The sequence below is a fragment of the Anabrus simplex genome, chromosome X (genome assembly GCF_040414725.1).
Source record: "Anabrus simplex isolate iqAnaSimp1 chromosome X, ASM4041472v1, whole genome shotgun sequence".
In the NCBI taxonomy this organism is placed as follows: Eukaryota; Metazoa; Arthropoda; class Insecta; order Orthoptera; family Tettigoniidae; genus Anabrus; species Anabrus simplex.
In genome coordinates, this window is record NC_090279.1 from 168,645,375 (window position 1) to 168,665,607 (window position 20,233).

General features: G+C 38.4%; 1 protein-coding gene across 1 annotated transcript in view; it reads right to left on the bottom strand.

The window, feature by feature from the left end:
- Positions 1-321: 321 nt before the first annotated feature.
- Snr1 (SWI/SNF related, matrix associated, actin dependent regulator of chromatin, subfamily b, member 1) overlaps positions 322-20,233 on the bottom strand; it is a 69,032-nt gene continuing 49,120 nt past the window's right edge. Inside the window, exons 7-9 of the mRNA XM_067159168.2 lie at positions 5,062-5,252; positions 4,179-4,310; positions 322-1,049 (exon numbers count right to left, since the gene is read on the bottom strand). Coding sequence (XP_067015269.1) covers positions 1,010-1,049; positions 4,179-4,310; positions 5,062-5,252 — 363 coding nt within the window. The 3' untranslated portion in view covers positions 322-1,009. The remainder of the gene's footprint in view (positions 1,050-4,178; positions 4,311-5,061; positions 5,253-20,233) is intronic.

Consider the following 20,233-nt stretch of genomic DNA (forward strand, 5'->3'; position numbering starts at 1 on the left):
ATGAACATAATGGCAGGGCAGTGCGGGAAGAGGGAGAGGAGAAAAGGACAAACATAAAATCACAAAAGAACAAGACAATCTCCATATTTGCATACAATGCCACCTTCAAACGAATAGACTCTCTCCTCACTAATCCCAGAGATGGATGTAGAAGAACTAGGATTGGTGAGGAGAGGGACTACCTATTCAAAAACGGCAGTATATCAAGATATTGAGATTGTCTTGTCCTTTTGTGTTTTTATGTACTTGTCTCCTCTTTCTGTTGCTCCCCCTTCTTACAACAACTTGCCACCATTTTTGTCCCATTATCTATTTCTTCTTGTTCCTATCTTATTTAATGTATGGCATGTTACTTTAGAACGTGTATCTTTGATTCTATTACTTTCCTTCACATATAAATATATACAGTTTTGTACAGTTTGTAAAAAAAAAATTGTACTAGAACTTGAATTTGAATCACACATTAATACACATACGGTAGTTTAAAACGTGGTTAAAAACCTTATCTACTACACAATAAAAAAGTTCATGACTTAAGGTTCTAACAACAGCCTGTCCATGTGATCGAAGACAATGTTCATGGAACAAGAGTTGACTACTTTGTTTATGTACACAGTACTGCAATGCGAGTGTGAAGAGCAATACTTGTACGCTTGTATATTCAGTAGAAACTTAAAAGCACATCCATTCACTACACTAAGTTCAATTAAAAGTATATGGGCAGAGATATTCACCGATACTGAATTAACAGTTCATCAGTTTCTCTATAAGTTCTCACCAAAACTCGTGACTCGCAGCAGAGTGGAGCACAAACAGTTCCATTTTCATGGTTACAATGCCGAAACAAAGTAGGCTTCCTCTAAAGATGCAAACAGGATTCTTCACACAGCTCCTTGCCAGAGCTATAGTAGTAACCCACACATCATTTCAGAGTTATTACTGGGTAGATAGAGATCTATGGAAGTCCACTCTCTCTTTCTACACCAGCAGCCTACTTGTTCTCGCTGGATCACCAACCCGGCGTAGTGTTAGCTAGTCGTCGCATACGTCTAGAAACAAGAAAAACATGTATAACCATAAAACCAACAAAATTCCAAACAGTACAGTCAAAGCTTGAGCCCAGAGAAAATGAAATGAAAATCTAGCAACACATTCAGCATCATCAGACAGAACTGTGGTAAATATACACTGCCACAGAATCCAAATGGCAAACCTTCTTGGATATAGAAAAGAGAAGATGAATAAACGTTAACATAATAATAATAATGATAATAATAATAATAATAATAATAATAATAATAATAATAATAATAACAATAATAATAATAATAATAATAACAATAACAAACAAGTTGGCTTGGAGGTAAAAGGCCTCAAAGTTACAAACTTGCATTAGGGAGATGGTTGCCACTATTGGCAACCCTGAAGTTGTTTTCTGTGGTTTCCCATTTTCAAACAATATGTATATTCAGTATGCTGGGGTTATATCATAATTAATACCACGGCCACTTCCTTCCCAGTCCTAGCCCTTTCCTGAACAACTGTACTCAAAAACCTATCCGAAGTGTGACAATAGCACACTTCTTTTTTTTTTTTTTTTTTAAGAATCTTTCTTCACAAAACTGATCAGAATTCAAAATTTGCTTTACTATAGCTCAAGACTATATAGCTTCTCACCGACAACAACACGTTCAATCTGATGAAAAAAATATGTAATCAAGTTACCACCAAAGAGGGCTTCAAACTAACTGTTAGGACATCTCCACTTACAGATCATAACCTCAAATACAGACCACCAGGCTCCCTCTAATGTTGACATTATAAACTATATGTCACTTACTTTCAAACATACACTGAGTGGCCAAAAGTCATGGGAAGACACTGAATGTGATATTAATAAGGAGTTGCTCCTCCGCAAGCCCTCAAAACGGCAGCAATAAGGTGAGGCATCGACTATACAATGTGTTGGAATCATTCTGGAGGGATCTGGACCCACAATTGGTCTTGTGTAGTTGGTGGGTTCATGGAGCGTACACCACCATCGACAGCATCCCATAAATGCTCGACTGCATTAAGATCAGGGGATTTAAAGGTCCAACCGAAGATCATAACTTCACTGGAGTGCTCCTCCAACCACATGGGTTGCCACCACAGAGCGGTGACACGGCGCATTATCCTGTTGAAACATGGCATCTCCATCAGGGTACTGTAGGACTAGAAAGGGATGCAGATGGTCTAAAAGAATGTCCACATAATGTGCACCGGTCAGCGCTTCCTGCAGCCGAACAATGGGGTCTAATTGCGACCATGAAAATGCTGGACACAACCATGTTGACAAGCTGGATCCATAGCTTCATAGGGCATACGCCACACTCTCACGCGCCCATCAGCTCAATACAATTGGAAACGGGATCTACTGGACCACACATCACCATTGTTCCATGGTCCATTGCCGATGTTTGCGGGCCCATGCACGTTGTTGAGCTCTGTGTCGAGGTGTTAGCAAAGGGACACGAATTGGTCGTCGGCTGGTGAAGCCTATGCAGTGCAGTTGTCTCCTTAACAGTCCTGGTAGAAATTGATTCCTGACTCCCAACATTCAACTGGGCAGTGATCTGACTCACAGTAGCCGGTTGAGCGCCCAGTATGGCTCTGTGGAGGCGACGTGATGGGGTCTTCTAGCAGTTTACGCGGGTAGTAACATTTTCTCTGCGATATTAAAGATCCACCCTCTACACTCTTGACCTTGGAAACCCGAATTCGTGCATAATCTCCGCAATGCTATGACCCATGCACCGTGCCCGATGATCATCCCACGTTCAAAGTGTCGAACGAATGACGTGTTGCCACCTTGATGACACTGGTGTCCGTGACAGACTGCTCTGTTATGCCGCAGCTAGCCGCAATGCTCAGGGGTCATAGACGGCATATTTTCAAATGGGACAACGCTTCCCGTGACTTCTGGCCATTCAGTGCATATTTCCAAGATAGGCACATTGTAGGGAGATACAAACTGTTGCCTTGATATAAGAATCATTCACCTTCAATTAACTGCAATACAATAATTTAAAAGAGCTATTTTTTAAAGGGGCTATCATTCACGTCTTTGATAATATGTAGTGGATTCCAGTAAAGATTTTCCCCCTTTCTACATTTTTCTGGTTAGTACATCACATTTCCCAAGCCTCAGTCCCTGTTCTTAAAAAAAAATCACTATCATATGTTATTCCTTGAATTAGGTCAGTCAACCTATTCTAACATCACATTTAGCCATCATTTGTAGGGATACCCAGATTCTCTTTCATATAAATTGATATTGAAGAGCACAGTTTGGGTAGCTAGTTGGTTTCCATTCTCTCCGTGTTCAATCCGTTTCTGCTTATACAGATAGATCAAATTTTTTGTGGATCCCTGATATTTGTACAGCCTGTCTAATATTCTCACTCTGGCTACTTTGTAGGAGTGAATAACCTTAGAGAGTTCTCAGAAAATCTGTTTCTGTAGCTTCAATTCTATTTCGTTGTCACCCGAGTTTCACTTCCATAAACCTAGTTTGGTCTAGCTGGCACATTACAAAATATTATCAGGATTTATTTCTGAACATTCTTAAAATGTCTCCTTATTGAGCCACATACTGTCTAGAATCTCTATGATTTCTTTTCCAAGTAATGTTCCCCATCTACGCTTATTTCACAACTCTACTGCTTTATTGGTTCTACGATTGTATCTTCAATCACAATCTCTGAGCAGACCATATACTTTCCTTTTGTTTCCAGGGTGGAAATTTTAAAATTATTATCTTTACATAGCTGGTGAAATGAACGAGTAAAAATCAAATTAGAAGTGGCACTTGGAAATAACAGGAGCAATGGTCACAATAGAACATTATATTAAAGTACTTTAGGTCCCTTTGGCGCAGGGGATATTAAAGTACTGTCATGGATAAGTAAAATTAGTTATCGAAACTAGGTACCATTGCACAAAGATAATGATCATTTTAAACAGAATATTTTAATATTTACCACAAATGTTGTTTTTTTGTAATCCTAGCCTTAATTTCATAACACTTCTTAAATTTGCACAGCATGTTTTCCTCATAAAGTTTATTTCTTTAACAGCACAAAAATGTACTAATCAGGATGCAGCGTGTACAGACAAATTTAAATGCTGTGTCATACCGGGTATTCCTGTCCTGGTCACGGATCTTCTTTTCCATCTCCGCATCAGTCAGAGTTTCTAAGAAGGGTGCCCACTGGTCTGCTTCAGATGGAGGACGGAAAGGAACTTCAACAGTTGGCAGCGGAGCCTCACTGTAAAAGAGAAGTTACCAATTTCATTAACAGTAATCTGTAAAAACGAAACGACGTTTCTGTGAGCATGCCATAAATGAATGTCAACAAGCGAAGTTCATGAAGGATTTTGGAAGGACCAGCCATTTTGAAAAACTGAAAAGAAATACCTATAAGAAAATGGAGAGAAGAAGTAAAATTGTGTATAGGACAAATAGTGATAACATTTTAGCATATACATGGTACTAAGACTTTTCCTTTTCTTGTATCTTACATCTTACAATGAAGAAAACATAAAATAGAGATTTTACTGACCATGAGAGAGATTTTTAAAGAATACTGGGAACAGAATAGAGACTATTACATAGGAGTTGGTGCAAAATGAAATAGAATAATAATATATTATGGATTATCGTCCATCACTTACAGTAAATGGTATCGCTCAAAAGCAAAGAAAAAAAAATTGGTGTTAAAGTGGCATATATTACTATAGAATGAGGTGCTGAAGGAAAGCTTCCTTTAAACATGATAAATATCTCTTCTTCAGATCTTTAATAAGATGTCAATACCTATCACTTTAAAGGAGTCCATCTTGATTACAATATGTGCAAGTTATTTGCACAAATGAAGCTATACCATTAGCAAAGAAAAGATAATAAATCACAATTCATGTGCCACAATGGATTATTAGACAGTAAGAAATAGAAAATGGTGTAACATGAATTTGTTCTCAATACAAGAACTGTGTAATCAGAATGACTTAGAACCTGACCTAAAGGCATAAGTACGCTGATGCCAGCTGAGCTGCCCGCGGATGCTGTATGCTATAGCAGTGACAAACTCTCCTCCCAGTCCCAGTTCGGCACATAGCTTCATGGCAAACGTCTCCGGATTGTTATCCTTCGCACTCATGTCCCACTCCACTTGGTCCACCAGAGAAGTGTTACCCACATGGATGTTCAACTGTCAACATCAAAGCCATAATTGAAACATGTGCAAGATAAACTGTCCCCTGGACATGTAACACAAATAAAAGTCATTAAAAGATCCTCTTCAGGTGCACTATAAATACAGATGAAAGTAGAAGTACTGTAACATGATCTGAGAATTTCCACGTAAACTGGCCAACTTGATTAATCCGGCTGAACAAAATAAAACTGGCCTGGAAAACATGGATTGAACCTTGTTAATGAACATCACAGAAGATGCTGGAAATGGCCTCATAAATGAAAAACTGAGGATCCTTAAGTCCAGACACCACTTCACTCGGAAACCACCGGCAGAACTTAACACGCAAAGGTTCGTCTGGATGCTTTAACGTATGCACAACAGTAAATTTGAAAGGATACACATGCAAGTTCTTTTTGATAATGCTTTGATATGACATTCTCTTAATTCGAACTTGCACAGGTAAACGGCACTTAGATTTCGTCGAACTTTGTTCCAGGCTTTTCTTCACTCGAGCAATGTTTTCTGGTGTTTGACTTCTTTTTGGATAGTTACCGTTTTGATTCGCTACGGAGCCGATTTCATGCCATTCTGCCACTAAGTTTTGCATTGCAAAACTTTACTGGAGGTTTTGCCAAAACACTTCCAGTCTTAAACTCTTGCGCACACAGTTCCACACAGGTTTTCCACGAATCGTGCTTTGAATAACACTCAACAATGAACACACAGTTTTATTATCAGCACATTTTGTGTTGCATTCAACTGGTCACTCCTCTCCCTTACACATAATGACACAGCGACGTACTCGGGAAATGTGCCCGTGCAGGCATGTCACAGCAATCGATTGGTGTATCAAAATCACGGTTTCCAGCATTTCCTGTGATGGGCAATTCTCTTGTTCAATAACGAGGGTGAATGCCATGTCAGTCTAAACATTTTCCAGGCCAGTTTTATTTTTCCCACCGTGTACATGAACAAGATAGAAGGTCTTAATGATTGGGTTACTCCACCTTTACAATACTGTACAATATTATTCCTTCTCATTTTATTTTAAAAAGGGTCATGTTTCGTCTCTTCCATGCGAGACATCTTCAGCCTAAATACTGTATAATTATAATAAAAAGCACATGATATTCTTGGTAACACTAAAAACTATGACTTACCCATAAATTTTCAAGAGTCAAAATGACTCGGTCTATCACATGTGGACACAGTTAAAAAAACAATTCACACTGTTAAAATATTTTGTCATAGGAACAAATTACTAGATGACAAAAATGCCATTGAGTTTTGATTCTCAAAATAACAAAATCAATGTGAAGATCACAAAGTACTAAAAGTAGAAATAATATCTTGATTAGGTTAATGTCATCTCAAGTTTATGGATGCTTGAGTGCATAGTATCTGGTTGAACAAGGCTTGTTTTTCTTAGGTGGAATTTTCATATATATTGGTTGAGTAGCTGGGCAAATCGTGTGGTCCATATATTGAAGGGATATGAAATATTTTCTCTGCCCTGCTTTTGCCTCTCACTTGTCCGGCCAGCTTGTGTGCGACAATTAATTTATGGATAAGTCATTGTTTTTATGTCGCTTCTTAAAATAAAATAAGAAGGAATAATATTGTACAGTAATTTAAAGGTGCAGTTACCCAATGATTAAGACGACCTATCTTGTTGAGGTTGACAATACGGATTAATTACGAAATTTATTTTTTGTGACACCCTGTACAAGGGTAGTGAGATAGGTGCATGAAACAAAACACATAATAGGATAAAAACACAATGATAGGTCTTCATATAATTATATAAAGATAGGAACACATACAGGAAAAATACAATTAACAGGTCAATGTTGGAAGAGGGAAAAATAGAAAGAAAATACAAAAGGAGGAGGACAATCTCCGCATCTTCATACACTGCCATCTTCAAATAGATTGGTTCTCTTCTTATCAATCCTAGTTCGACATCCATTTCTTCTCAGTCCTTAACGAGCTCATTTCCGCTTCCCAACTTGATCAGCAAGGCTGGTTTCAACACTCACCGAGAGACCATATTGGCAGATCTTTGGTCTTGATGTGGGAAGTGCTGGATAAGAAGAAAGCTGGATAAACACAGGAAAAGGGAAGACACAAAATGATGAGATGGATACAGACGGTAAAAGACTAGGAACACAGGATAACTGCAAAAGGAGAAAAGGGGCCAAACAAGTCAAAATAAGTCACTGTCGCTGTGCTTTTCCTATAATATGTTTTCTTTATGATGCTCCTATCATTCTATATATGATTTGATTTGCACTTGTTTGTTCCTTTCCATTACTAATAATGATACATCCGTGTGGGAATAGAGAGCTACAGAATCAATCAATCGATCAATCAACCAATCAATCATCAATCAATGATCCGCATTTACGGCGGTTGCCCAGGTCGCAGATACCCTATCAATTGTTTAGCTCATATTTACTTTTATTTATAATTGTTTATCTAGCTTTTTCTTAAATATTTTCAATGAACTTTGAAAGTTATCAAACATTTCCCTTGATAATTTATTACAATCCCTTACCCTTCGTCCTATAAATTAATATTTGCCCCAATCAGTCCTCTTCAATTCCAACTTTAGCTTCATTTTATGATGTTTTCTACTTTTAAAAGCTCCACTGAAGCTTATTCTTCTACTTATGTCATTCCACGCCAACTCACCACTGACAGCTCGAAACACAACGCATATTCGCAACTAAGTATTTTTTATTTTCCACCTTGTCGATACGGACCATGAAGTTGATTTTACATACCGCATAGTCGAGCATCTCACTCCTTACTCCCAAGTCTTTCTAGCCTGAAGTTTGCAACATTTTAGCAACACTACCCCTTTGTCAGAAATCACCCAGAACAAATTGTGCTGCTTTCCTTTGACATTTTTGTATCAACTAGTCACTGGTGAGGGTCCCATACACTGGAGCCATACTCTAACTGGGGTCTTACCAGAGACTTAAACAGCATCTCCTTTACATCCCTACTACAACCCCTAAATATTCCCACAACCATGTGAAGAGATCTGTAATCTTTCTTAACTATCTCGTTAATATGATTACCCCAATGAAGATAATTTCTTATATTAACACCTAGGTACAGTGGAACCTCAGTTCTCCGTTTTTGGAGGGACCACGGGAAAAAAACGTACAACATGGGAAAATGGAAAAAACAGGAACAAATGAACCATCAACAATTTGGCTAAACATCACAAAAATGAAATATGCATACTTATAATCTTACAAGCACCCCTAAACCAAACTACAGGCCCAATGGGCCTTCCGCCTACCAAGCGACTGCTCGTCCGAAGGCCTGCAGATTATGAGATGACGCATGGTCAGTGTGACGAATCCTCTTGGCTGTTATTCCCGGCTCTCTAGACCGGGGTTACCATCTCACCATTAAATAGCTCCTCAATTAAAGGTAATCGTAGAATGAGTGAACCTGGAACCAGCCCTCATATCCAGGTAAACGCCTGACCTGGCCGGGAATCGAACCCGACCCTTCCAAGTGAGAGGCAGACAAGTTAGACAGTGGGGCCGGCTTCAAACAATTACCGGTAAGCAACTTTAAAAAACTCAAAACTTTACAATCAGTTTTACCAGAGAAAATTTGTCAGTTTCCTCTGAAAACTTCTTTCAGTTCAACAACTTTGATCAGCCAAACTCTTTGAAAAATCTAATACCCATAACGCCAAGCCAAACAACAATTGACCACACGTGGTTTTTAATTCTCTAATGTAATAAAATAAAGCACATTAGATACAAAAGCGTCCAACATGATGGCAAAATCCCCCCTTTTTTATCTTCCATTGTAATTTGGTCACCGGTATACTGTTCGTAGTCAGTTTATGGAAATCTTGTACCACATAAATTACTCCTACATCGACCTTTACAGGTTATGTTGAACTCTAAAATATGGTTTCGAATGTATCAATTCTCAAGTTCTCGAATGCATTATATCCAATTCTGCCCGTCACTAATCACAATCAAATTGGAAAGAGAACAAATATCATTAATACTTCCAAAATTACTTATTTGAGACCTTGAGCTCAGTTGGAAAGCGAGCTCTCTGTACAAGTCGCTACGAGTGCGAAATGATACAAAGTTCTTAAATGTAAAGTGTGCAAATAAAACGACTGCGGTTTTTATAACATTTAAACACAAAAACGTGAAATTCCCAGCCTTATATTAGGACCAAAACAGTAATAGATAATCCCAAAACCTCCCACGGCTTTATGTATGTAAGGCGCAACATCTGTTCTGGTCTCAATAACATACCAAATCGTATTTGATAATATTAAAATACTAAATTTGTGTTACTTAAGAAGGAGCAGTTTCAATTCCTGCCTGAAAGTCCAGTCACTATAGAGTGCCCTGAGGGAAGTGCCGAAAACCTGTTCGGCGATAACACTTACAAAAAGTAAAAAAAAAATAAACATCTAACCCTGGATATAATGTAGATGTTTTGCAAGTATGAACATTTGATGAAACACATTCCGTCTTCTAGTAGAGCTGTCGAAACGCGCTCTGTCTCCTTCCAATTGTTGTGTACACTCTCTGCTTTATGATTTCCGAGGATTCTCTAAACAATACCCCCCGAATGCGATGCTCAGATGGTCCCTAATGCAAGTTCACCGCAATCGCTTTTCCAGTACAGTACTTCCTCAAATTACCGCAATGACAGGAAGTAAACATCAAGATCCGTAAGTATGCCATAGCCGTCCTTTCGTGAGATATAGTTTCGTGGTTAATTGCTTTTGTGCTGAGAAGCACTTTTGTTTAAATTTTGCTTCTCAAGTTTCTCAAAAGAACTTTTTCGATAATGAGAGCATCATCCTGGCCCTTGATGTATTCCAGCAATTACTTACATTTGCCAAGGCAGCCCAATGCTTAACTGTTCATTGTGCTTGTAAAACTGTAACTCCTAACACTCGTGTCTGGCTTCCGGAATTTTAACCAACATTGGTTAATTTCGCAGGTCACCTACGTGCATCAAATTAAAAGACCTGCACCCGGCGAGCGAGTTTAGGGACCCTACTTACTGTTACGTCCTCTTATAGTTACTGTTCATCTCGCATGTTGGGATTTATTTTTTCGTGACTTGCAAGATTATACGTAATGCCCCGTGTTGTGCAAATCACTAGTTACATTTGCGAGTACAAGTAAAGCATATTTTCTTTTTCTGTAGGATTGTAAATCTATTTGTATAACACCAGGTAAGTAGAATTGTGGTATGTTCGAATACTACATTTAATAACGAAGTTGGTGTGAAATAACAAATGCAGCATTTTACTAATACTGTCTTATTTCGTTCAATTCTTCCTTTACTGCTTGTTGAAGAGAGATAATCATTCACACAAAAGAAAGGAAAGACATTAATTAAGTTCTGGAACATTTGAAAATCAAACTACAAAGATTTATTAAATAAATTGCATCGTTCAACACGTATCCCTCTTCTCAAGAATATGGTTATGGTAATGCATATATCAAAATAAAGGCAGAATTGTATTAAATTGAGTGAGGATGAGAGTGTGTGTTTCTTTCCTTAATTCCTCATTGAGCATGAAAACTGACTTGATTATTAATATCCTGATTTATTTCATCTTAACTTTCATGATTTACTTGGGTAAGGGAACCTCCATTATCAATGCTTACATTGAGATTAGTTGGTTATGGCTATGTCTGGTGATTTCAATATGTAAAAGAGGACAGTGATATTTGGTTTTTAGTGACTAGCCTTACGTGCCAAGGACTATATATGATAGTTGGTCCAATAAAAACGTACCTACTAGCTATTTGTTTTACGTAGCACCGACACAGATAGGTCTTATGGCGACGATGGGATGGGATAGGCCTAGGAATTGGAAGGAAGCAGCCGTGGTCTTAATTAAGGTACAGCCCCGGCATTTGCTTGGTGTGAAAATGGGAAACCAAGGAAAACCATCTTTAAAAAAAATTACATACCAAATGTGCAAAGAGCAGATAGTAAATTCTAAGCTAGTGCACATTTTTATGAGAAGTTATGAATCATATGTTTGACAAGAGTTGGAGGAGGACAAAAATAGTAAGGGTATAAGATTCTGTGAAATATCACACTTGATGAAAACACAAGAAAAATGAAGAATATGAATTCAAGGACGTGGAAAACAATGAAATTAGAACGATGACTAACTAAAGATTCTCGACGGAACATGGCATGTGGGATTTTTGAAATGAAAGATCATGTCACTCTGATTTGGATTTCACTTAGAACTGCAGGTGCCAGGGTTACAAACACAATATCAACAGTCACTTAAAATTACAAGCTCGATTTTTATACCAGGTCCTTTCTTGTACTGACAAAGAATTCTTAATTCATCACTTAAGAGATGATGTTTGAATCACACCATATACAGAAATGTGAATAATGCATTAACCAATTGGTTCTGGTTGTTATGACGGAAGAGCTAAAAGTGTGTATATCTTACTTTTCCTTAAAGATGGGGTTAGTTTTTTTTTTTTTTTTTTTTACTGCAATGTGTTCATTGCGGTTTATAGATGCTCCCTGTAAATAATCCATCACGTAACATTGATACTTTTGTGGCAAATCATTTTTGTTTGAGACAGTGGCATTCTGTGTTTTCATTCGCACATACGGTAGGGCCCAAGTCAAATCGCACTGTACAGTTTGTGGAACTTGAGCAATTTGCAGAGTGAGTAAATGAAATATTGGATGAAAGTGATTGTGAATTTGATGAAGGAGAATTTACAGACTATAATGGTGATAGCAGTGATGACAGTGGGGAATTTGTGGACAAAAGTTTAATGTGTGATTGGATTTGGAATGATGACAAGAACAGCACTGCAAAAGTAAATTTCACTTGTAAAACCGGCATAAATCCACTGATTTCCAACAACTGAATGATTCGTCAAGAGAACTGAAAGTTTTTTTTATCAAATCTTGGGAAACCATTTCTGAATACAGTTAACGAAACAAACAAGTATGCACGCTACTTGCTTCTTGCCAGCTGTGAAACTCAGAATAAATGAACAGAGGTTACAAAAAGTGAAAAAACTTCAGTCTCTAACGGGTTAATTTCTTCCCAATTTACTGGTATTTGTCCTGTGTGTTTTCACACCTTCCACTTATCACAGCAACTTCTCAGACTATGCAAGTTAGGCTACATAATTAAGATTATCTTTTACCCACAGAATATTTCGAACAATAGATTTCACAAAATTGAAGGACTTGCATAGAATCTTCTCAATGATGCCATACGGCATCACTAACAGGCTACTTAACCTGAAAAAGACTGAATATTACAAAAATTTGTAGCACAAAATTCAATACACAAAAGGTGGTATTTTTTTTGTGAAGGATTTATTCCATCCTTCAAAATAAATTGGACAGGAAAAGGGTTAATTCGCATAATTTCAAGTTTCTAAAATTATAAGCAACATTTTGCTATATAAGTGACATTTTGTACATACCCATCTCTTACCTTTTCCTTGTTTTGGAACAGTATTCATCAAGAGAAAAAATGTACCAAGTTACTTAATTCCAATATTAATTATGTCATCTGAATCTGTTTCTCTGACTAAAGTTGTATTGGTGAAGTTGAAATAGTGAGTCTGACACTCTGTAGATTCGAAGTTTATAGGTTTGATTTCTGCCAGTGGCACTCCCCATCATACCTGTGAGTATGTTGTAAGCTCTGTTTCCATCTGGCAAAACTAACTCAAGCTTGGGAACCACCAGTTTAGATTTGCTTTGCTGCACCAACTGGGAAATACTTACGCAGCCTCCTAAAGGAAAAGCTTCAGGTCTGTAACTAGGTAGCCGAGGCCATACAATTCTTCTTCTTATCCTCCTCCTCATCACCATCCGATACAGCTATCTAGAGACTATGAATATACAAGAAGAGTCTTTAATTCCACCAACAAAATGGTTATTTTCCTTTCTGCCACAGATTCTCCAGTCTCTGACATCATCTTAGCCACTCTTCTGCAGAAATCTTAGACCTCCTTTGGGGAAGTCTTTTATCCCTGTGCATGGGCGCCTGCAAGGGGAGGGGTGGGGGGGGGGGGGCGCTTGCCTCCCCCTGGAATTCTAAAAAGGTTGATGTTCAATTGTTTAATATCATACCAGATTATTTCATAAACTGAACTTACTGACAGTCATCTAGCATCTGTTATAACCGGAAATTTCTGTAAACAATTTAATGTTGCTGACGTTATATTGGTTTTTATATTCAAGAAAATTTTTAGTGTGCAGTTTGATATTATAGTATTTTTCTACTCTGATGGCGGGCGGCCTACATGCTGTCAGGGGAAGTGGGGTGCGGGCAGTATGTCACTGCCCAATCAGACAAAAGATCGCCTAGCGGTGGCGCTGAGAACTATTCAGTCGCCCGGAGACTTTGCCGCGCTCACTTCGCTCCATGAACTGCTGTGTTGCCGAGTAGTCTTACAGTGTGCGTTGGGTATTACAAAGAGCTTGTTTGACGAGTTTGTTTTATGAGTAATTCTTGCCGCGTCCTCTACTGCATTCTTCGATTAACGTTTTCGTGGCATGTGATGTGACGTTAGTTTTTTCTATTGTTTCTATTTGTGTTGCTCTGTGTTGTTTTTTTATATAATAATTGCACTATACGTATATCGTACAATGGCGAAGAGGAAGGAGATAAGGAGCCAGGGTAGAAAACTGATCAGCAATGTTCATGAATATTTTCAAAAGGAAGCAGAAAACAATGGCCCTTTAGTGAGTGTGTATAAAGTGCAGCAGAGAGTGTCGGAAGCTTGTCAAGTTAGTACGCGAACCGTTCAGCGTATAGTAAAGGAAGGTAAAGACAGCACCCAGTCATCTGGTTCCATCTCATTTCAATCACCACGCAAATGAATCAAAAGGAACTGTATAACAAAGGCAATCGACGGATTCCATAAAGATGTAATTAGAAGAACTCTCCTCAGTTATTACGTAAAGGGTGAATACCCGACACTGAACAAATTACGTGATGATTTAGAAAGATATATAAAATTTAAACAGGGAGTTACTTCTTTGTGGAGGATACTAAAGTCTATGGGGTTCAAGTATAAAAAAAGCAACGACGGGAGAAGATTTTTAATGGAGAGAGCTGATATAGTAACAGCCAGAGTAACGTTTTTGAGAAAAATGCATCTCCTGAGGAATACGGACCAATCGCCCCATATATTTTTTTTAGATGAGACTTACATTCATCAGAATTACGCTCCAACAAAAATCTGGCAAGATAAAGAGGGTACAGGAGGTTTAAAAGTTCCTGTAGGGAAAGGTGGACGAATTATAGTTTGTCACGTAGGTTCCAGTCGCACTGGTTTTCTACAGGAATGTAAATTGGTTTTCAGGCCAAAGGTGAAATCGACCAGTGATGACTACCACACTGATATGAACGCTATGGTTTTTAAAGAGTGGTTTTTGAAGTTTTTAGATGCTCTTGACGAAAGGAACATCAAAGACGCAGTGATTGTAATGGACAATGCCAGCTACCATTCAGTACAGCTGGAACGAATTCCTACAACGAACACACGAAAAGCTGATATTTTATCGTGGTTATCTGCTAGGAATATTCCTCAAGACAGCAATCACACCATACTCGAACTGTTGTCTCTTGTGAAACAATTCAAGCCAAAGGCAAAAATGTACGAAATTGATACACTTGCTGACAGAAAGGGTCATACCGTTGTTCGCCTGCCACCCTATCACTGTCAATATAATCCCATAGAGCTGGTTTGGGGAAACGTTAAAACTGCTGTAGGGAAAAGGAACAAAACGTTCAAACTAACTGACGTCCAATCTTTAATGGAAGAGGAGCTGGATAAAGTAACCGAACAGGAGTGGAAGGCTTGTGTGTCACATGCTGAAAAATTTCAAGACGACGATTACAAAATGGACGTGGTATTGGACACAGTCATGGATGATATCATTATAAATCTGCGAGACGACAGCCACAGTGAGGAATCGAGTGACGAGGATATTTCCGGTGACAGCTCTGGTGACGATGGCGAGTGTTGGGGTGCTGTAACACGGATCCTTCAGCTGGAATAAGGTAAGATAAAGTAAGAAAATGTGTTGTGTAACTCTGTACTTTTGAACGAATTGTTTTTCGGTCTATTGTCAATGCACTTGTTATATGCATTACTAACTCTGTACTTTTGAACGAATTGTTTTTCGGTCTGTTGTCCATGCACTTGTTATATGCATTACTAACTAACTCGTATCCTACTACATCGAAGATATAAGAAAATAATAAAAATAAATACATGAATAAATAAAAATAATAAAACTCATCCACGGGCCATAATCGAATTGTAACATACGAAGCTCTGTATTTTATTGTTGTGTGGATTTCAACACAACCTTAAAGCGCGCGGGCGCTCCTGGCAACGTTGTAGTAGTGGCCTCTGTCTCTCTCCCATAACGGCCTCTCACGTCGTGCTGGATTGGTCGGCCCCATGCTCCCCGCTTCCCCTGACAGCATGTAGGCCGCCCGCCATCAGAGTAGAAAAATACTATAATTTTAACCAATGAAGTAGAACCTTAATAATTCAAAATCGGTTAATTCAAAATGCCACTTAATTCGAAGAATCTCTCATTCCTGGAAACATGAGGTATGGTTTTGCATGTTATTTAAATTGTTTAATTCAAAATATAATTTGTAATTCGAAGAAAAATGTCGGTCCCAGTATTGAAATACAGACTTTTAATTAGAAATTGTCCTTCATTTTGTTAAAAATAATACAACCTGTGAAAAGAAAGTTCGGTGAATGAAGTCAGAACGGTCGATCCAGCAACACTGGTGGCACGCAACGCTGCACCTTCGTAGCAGCCGGTTTTGACCACCTACTCCAAACATTGTTCAGTTGAGCATCGTGTGTGTGCCGTGTAAGACCTGTTTGACACAGTGCGTGTTTAGTGCATTTAGTACTGTGAACAGGAACATGAACGACCAAAAGATCAATGTACAGTTTTGTTTTAAGCTTGGCAAGACACCGAAAGAAACACATGCGATGCTAATACATGTTTATGAAAAAGGTCAGAGCCGAAAAGTCACGCATCAAAACAATGCTCATCACCTTCTATGATAGTCAAGGCATTATCCACAAGGAATTTCTACCTGAGGGAACGACTGTGAATGCTGCACGGTGCATTGAAATTTTGACCCATTTCATGAAATGTCTACGCAGGGTACGACCCCAGTACGCACAACAAGGTTCATAGCGATGCAGACAGTTGGCGAGAAAGCGTGGCTCACATAATCAATTCGTATGCACCGAACATTATCTTCAATGCCGATGAGACTGCATTGTTTTTTAATGGCGAGCCCAAACGGACTTATGGTTTTAAAGGAGAGAAGTGCCATGACGGAAAATCTTACAAGGATAGGATCACAATCCTTCTGTGTTGCAATGCGGACGGAAACGAGAGCCTTCCTCCCCTTGGTACAGGCAAGTTCAAGAAGCCACAATGTTTTAAGGGCATCACGCACTTTCCGTGCAAATATAAGTCGCCTAAAAATTCCTGGATGACAGGCAAAATTTTTGAGCAGTGGCGGGTATGCCTTGAGCACAAAATGGCACGCCAGGACTGAAAAATACTTCTGTTGTTGGATCAGTGCGCTGCACACAAACATAATTTAATTTTAAAACGTGCGTCTTCTTTTTCTGCCGGCCACCACTACGAGCTACTTGCAGCCCCTAGATCAAGGCATACTTTCATCTGTGAAACGTGCCTACAGAAAGCAACTGGTGCGTTACTTTCTCCGGGAAGTTGCTAGAAATATTCCAGCGGGAGAAATACGCAAGTGGAATGTGATTGATGCAATGTGGAGAGTGACAGTTGCCTGGGATGCTATTCCTTCATCGACAATCAAGAACTACTTCGTCAAGTGTGGTTTTGGTTCGTTAAATGAAGCAGAAGTAGGTGAAGAAGAAAACAATGAAAATGAATGGGAGGAGTTACGGAAAAAGTCAGATGTCTGTTTGACTTTCTCCGAATACCTCGCCAAAGACCACGCGGCGACTACTTCAGAAGAGCGGGATCATGCCATGATATTCAGCTGTGATCACGTGACGCCAGAGGGAGGTGCAGCTACAGCTGATGTTGAACACGACGAAGATAGGAACAGGCGGCAACTATTCCGTCAAAGAATGGTGTACTTGCCACTCTAGCCGTGTTGGATTCTGTGACAAGTGCAAGTGATGCTGACAACACAACAATTAAGTCATAAGGTATAAACTTCATGGTTCTGATCCATATTGAATATTAATTACAAGCAGATAAAGGCAACATTACCATTATAATGGACAAGAATGAATATGTAAGCAAAACAAATCAATTTTTTAAAGATAGCTCATTCTCTACAATAATGAAAGACCCTACCGTGAGAATACAACATCAACTTAAGCAGACCCTCAAGAATACTTCATATATTTTAGCAGATCAAGAAAAAACTAAATTAATTAATATGAACCCAGGTTTACCCACCGCCAAAGCCCTCCCCAAAATACACAAAATTGGCGTCCCCATTCGCCCGATCATTAACTATAGACCAAGTCTGTTATACAGAGCATCACAATTCATTCAAAGATTTTAAAAAAGAAACTATCATTTCTTATCGAACAAATCTGTCAAAAACACTAAAGAACTGATTGATAAATTAAAAAATGTTAACATTCAATCCAACCATTCTCTCCACTCATTTGATATTGGCAACATGTATCCTAGCATACAAATCTCCAAAATATACCCCATCATTCAAAACAATTTAAGCAAATACAGCAGCCTAAGTATACTAGAAATACAGGATTTTATGTCTATGCTTAAATTAGTTATAAGCAACAACTATTTGACTTTAGATAACGTTATTTATCAACAAGAAGGATTGGCTATGGGATCGCTGGCCTCTGGTATCTTAGCTGAGATTTACTTGGATTTTTTGGAACACACCAAAATTGATAATAATAATAATAATAATAATAATAATAATAATAATAATAATAATAATAATAATAATAATAATAATAATAACTTTAACCCAATGAGCAGTACTGCAGTCTATTTACAGCAGTGTTGTGCGTGGCCCAAAGGAGTACTGCCGTCTATTTAAGTTCTCGTAGTTTGCGCCTGAACAGTACCGCCGTCTATTCACGTTTCATGTTGAATGTTTGAAATTCTTTCCTGACATTGTACTTGCGGGTTTTTAGAACAAAGTTGGGAGATATCTGACATGTTCAGCAAACTTTATTCTGTGTTTTATCACATCTCGTATGTTCTGTGAAGAAGTTCTGTCCCAGCATCCGTAGTTACATAACCTAACTTCTTACGCGATTGTGCCACAAACTACAACACCCGGGAACTGTTTCCTACTGTTGTTGCCTGTGAGTGGATTGCATGACTATTCCTTGACAAGGCACATTATTTTTCTTTACCCTCATCTCTGGTTTCCGTAGAAACAAACACTCTCTGATAGTAAACAAATACACGTGGTAATGGCGGGATCGAACTGAGGATGCGAGCTTGCTCCGGAAGATATAAGTAATATTCTGACTAACGAGGAGTCTGACGATGAAATTGATATTTATGATAGTAATAGTATTGTGTTCAATGAGAGTGAAATTGGTAATTCCTCGAAAGATGACAACAAGGAAATTGAGGACGAAGTGCAGAGCTCCGCTGTCGCAAAGAAGGCTAAGCAGTCAGCTGTTCAAACCGAAGCAAGAAACTGGAGTTCTGTAGGCAGGTTTCTTCCTATTCTTCCTACGCATTCTGCTCATTTTGATCCATCAAATTCAAGGGTTAGTGAATCTTCTTTCTGAATGATAATGACAACAATTCATGACTTGAAGTGTCAATTTTCAAAGAAGTTGTTGATCGTAATATTATGAACTTGATAGTGTCAGAAATAAACAAGTACTATTTGTTGCGGAAAATACGGACGTAAAGGAAAAATCGAAGTTACGTAAGTGGCAAGGCATAACCGTAGAAACTCTTTATCTTTTCCTCGCAACTGTTTTGTTGATGGGCCATGTGAAGAAAAAAAATGAAAAACTATTGGTCAACAAATAAATTATTCAAAAGTCCGATGTTCGGTAAAGTGACTCTCTCTTGACAATTTCTCCCTCCTCCTAAGGCTGCTTCACTTTTCTGATAACAATCTACAACCTCAGATGACGGACTTCACAAAATTAGGCCTATAATAAACTATTTCAGAGAGAATTTCCGATCTGTATTCTATCCCTTCCAAAATATCTGTATTGGTGAGAGCCTAGCTGCTTGGAATGGTGCGCCTAAAATAGAAACAGTACATTCCATCAAAGCGACACAGGTTTGGTATAAAGGCGTTTATACTTTGCGACTGTGAAACTGGGTTTATCCTTGACTTTATTGTTTATACTGGAAAGGATACAGACATTGTACACGATGAAAAACGCAAGTGTCTGGGTCAGTACCGTACATTAAAGATATTTTGATAGGTGACACTGTTGTAAAATCAAGTCAGTGTGTTGAAAGGTTACAAACTTGATCACATATAGACAGGAGGCCTGATTATATTTTTGTCAATTTTACTATTCCTTTTATTATTTTGAGAAAAATATTGTCTACGCCACTGACTTCAATTACATTGAAGGTATCAGTTATGTACCTCAGGGTAAATTAAGTAAATTTATTAATAGGGAAAAGTTAGAATCAAAAAACTTAAAATTAATTCAAAATCTCAATCCAGGTGGCCTGGGAGCGTCACTAAGACTCACTGATCAAGAGATTAACATTCTTTTCTGGGAAAGATTTGTAGATGACACCATAGTAATTATGGATGAGAGCATTACCAACACAGCTACCACCCTCATTAATCTAAATAACACTGACCCACACATAGAAGCCCCATGGGCTCGGAACTATGGAGAGTGGGTTGACAACCACGGGGCCCTTAGCTGAGTCCTGGCATTGCT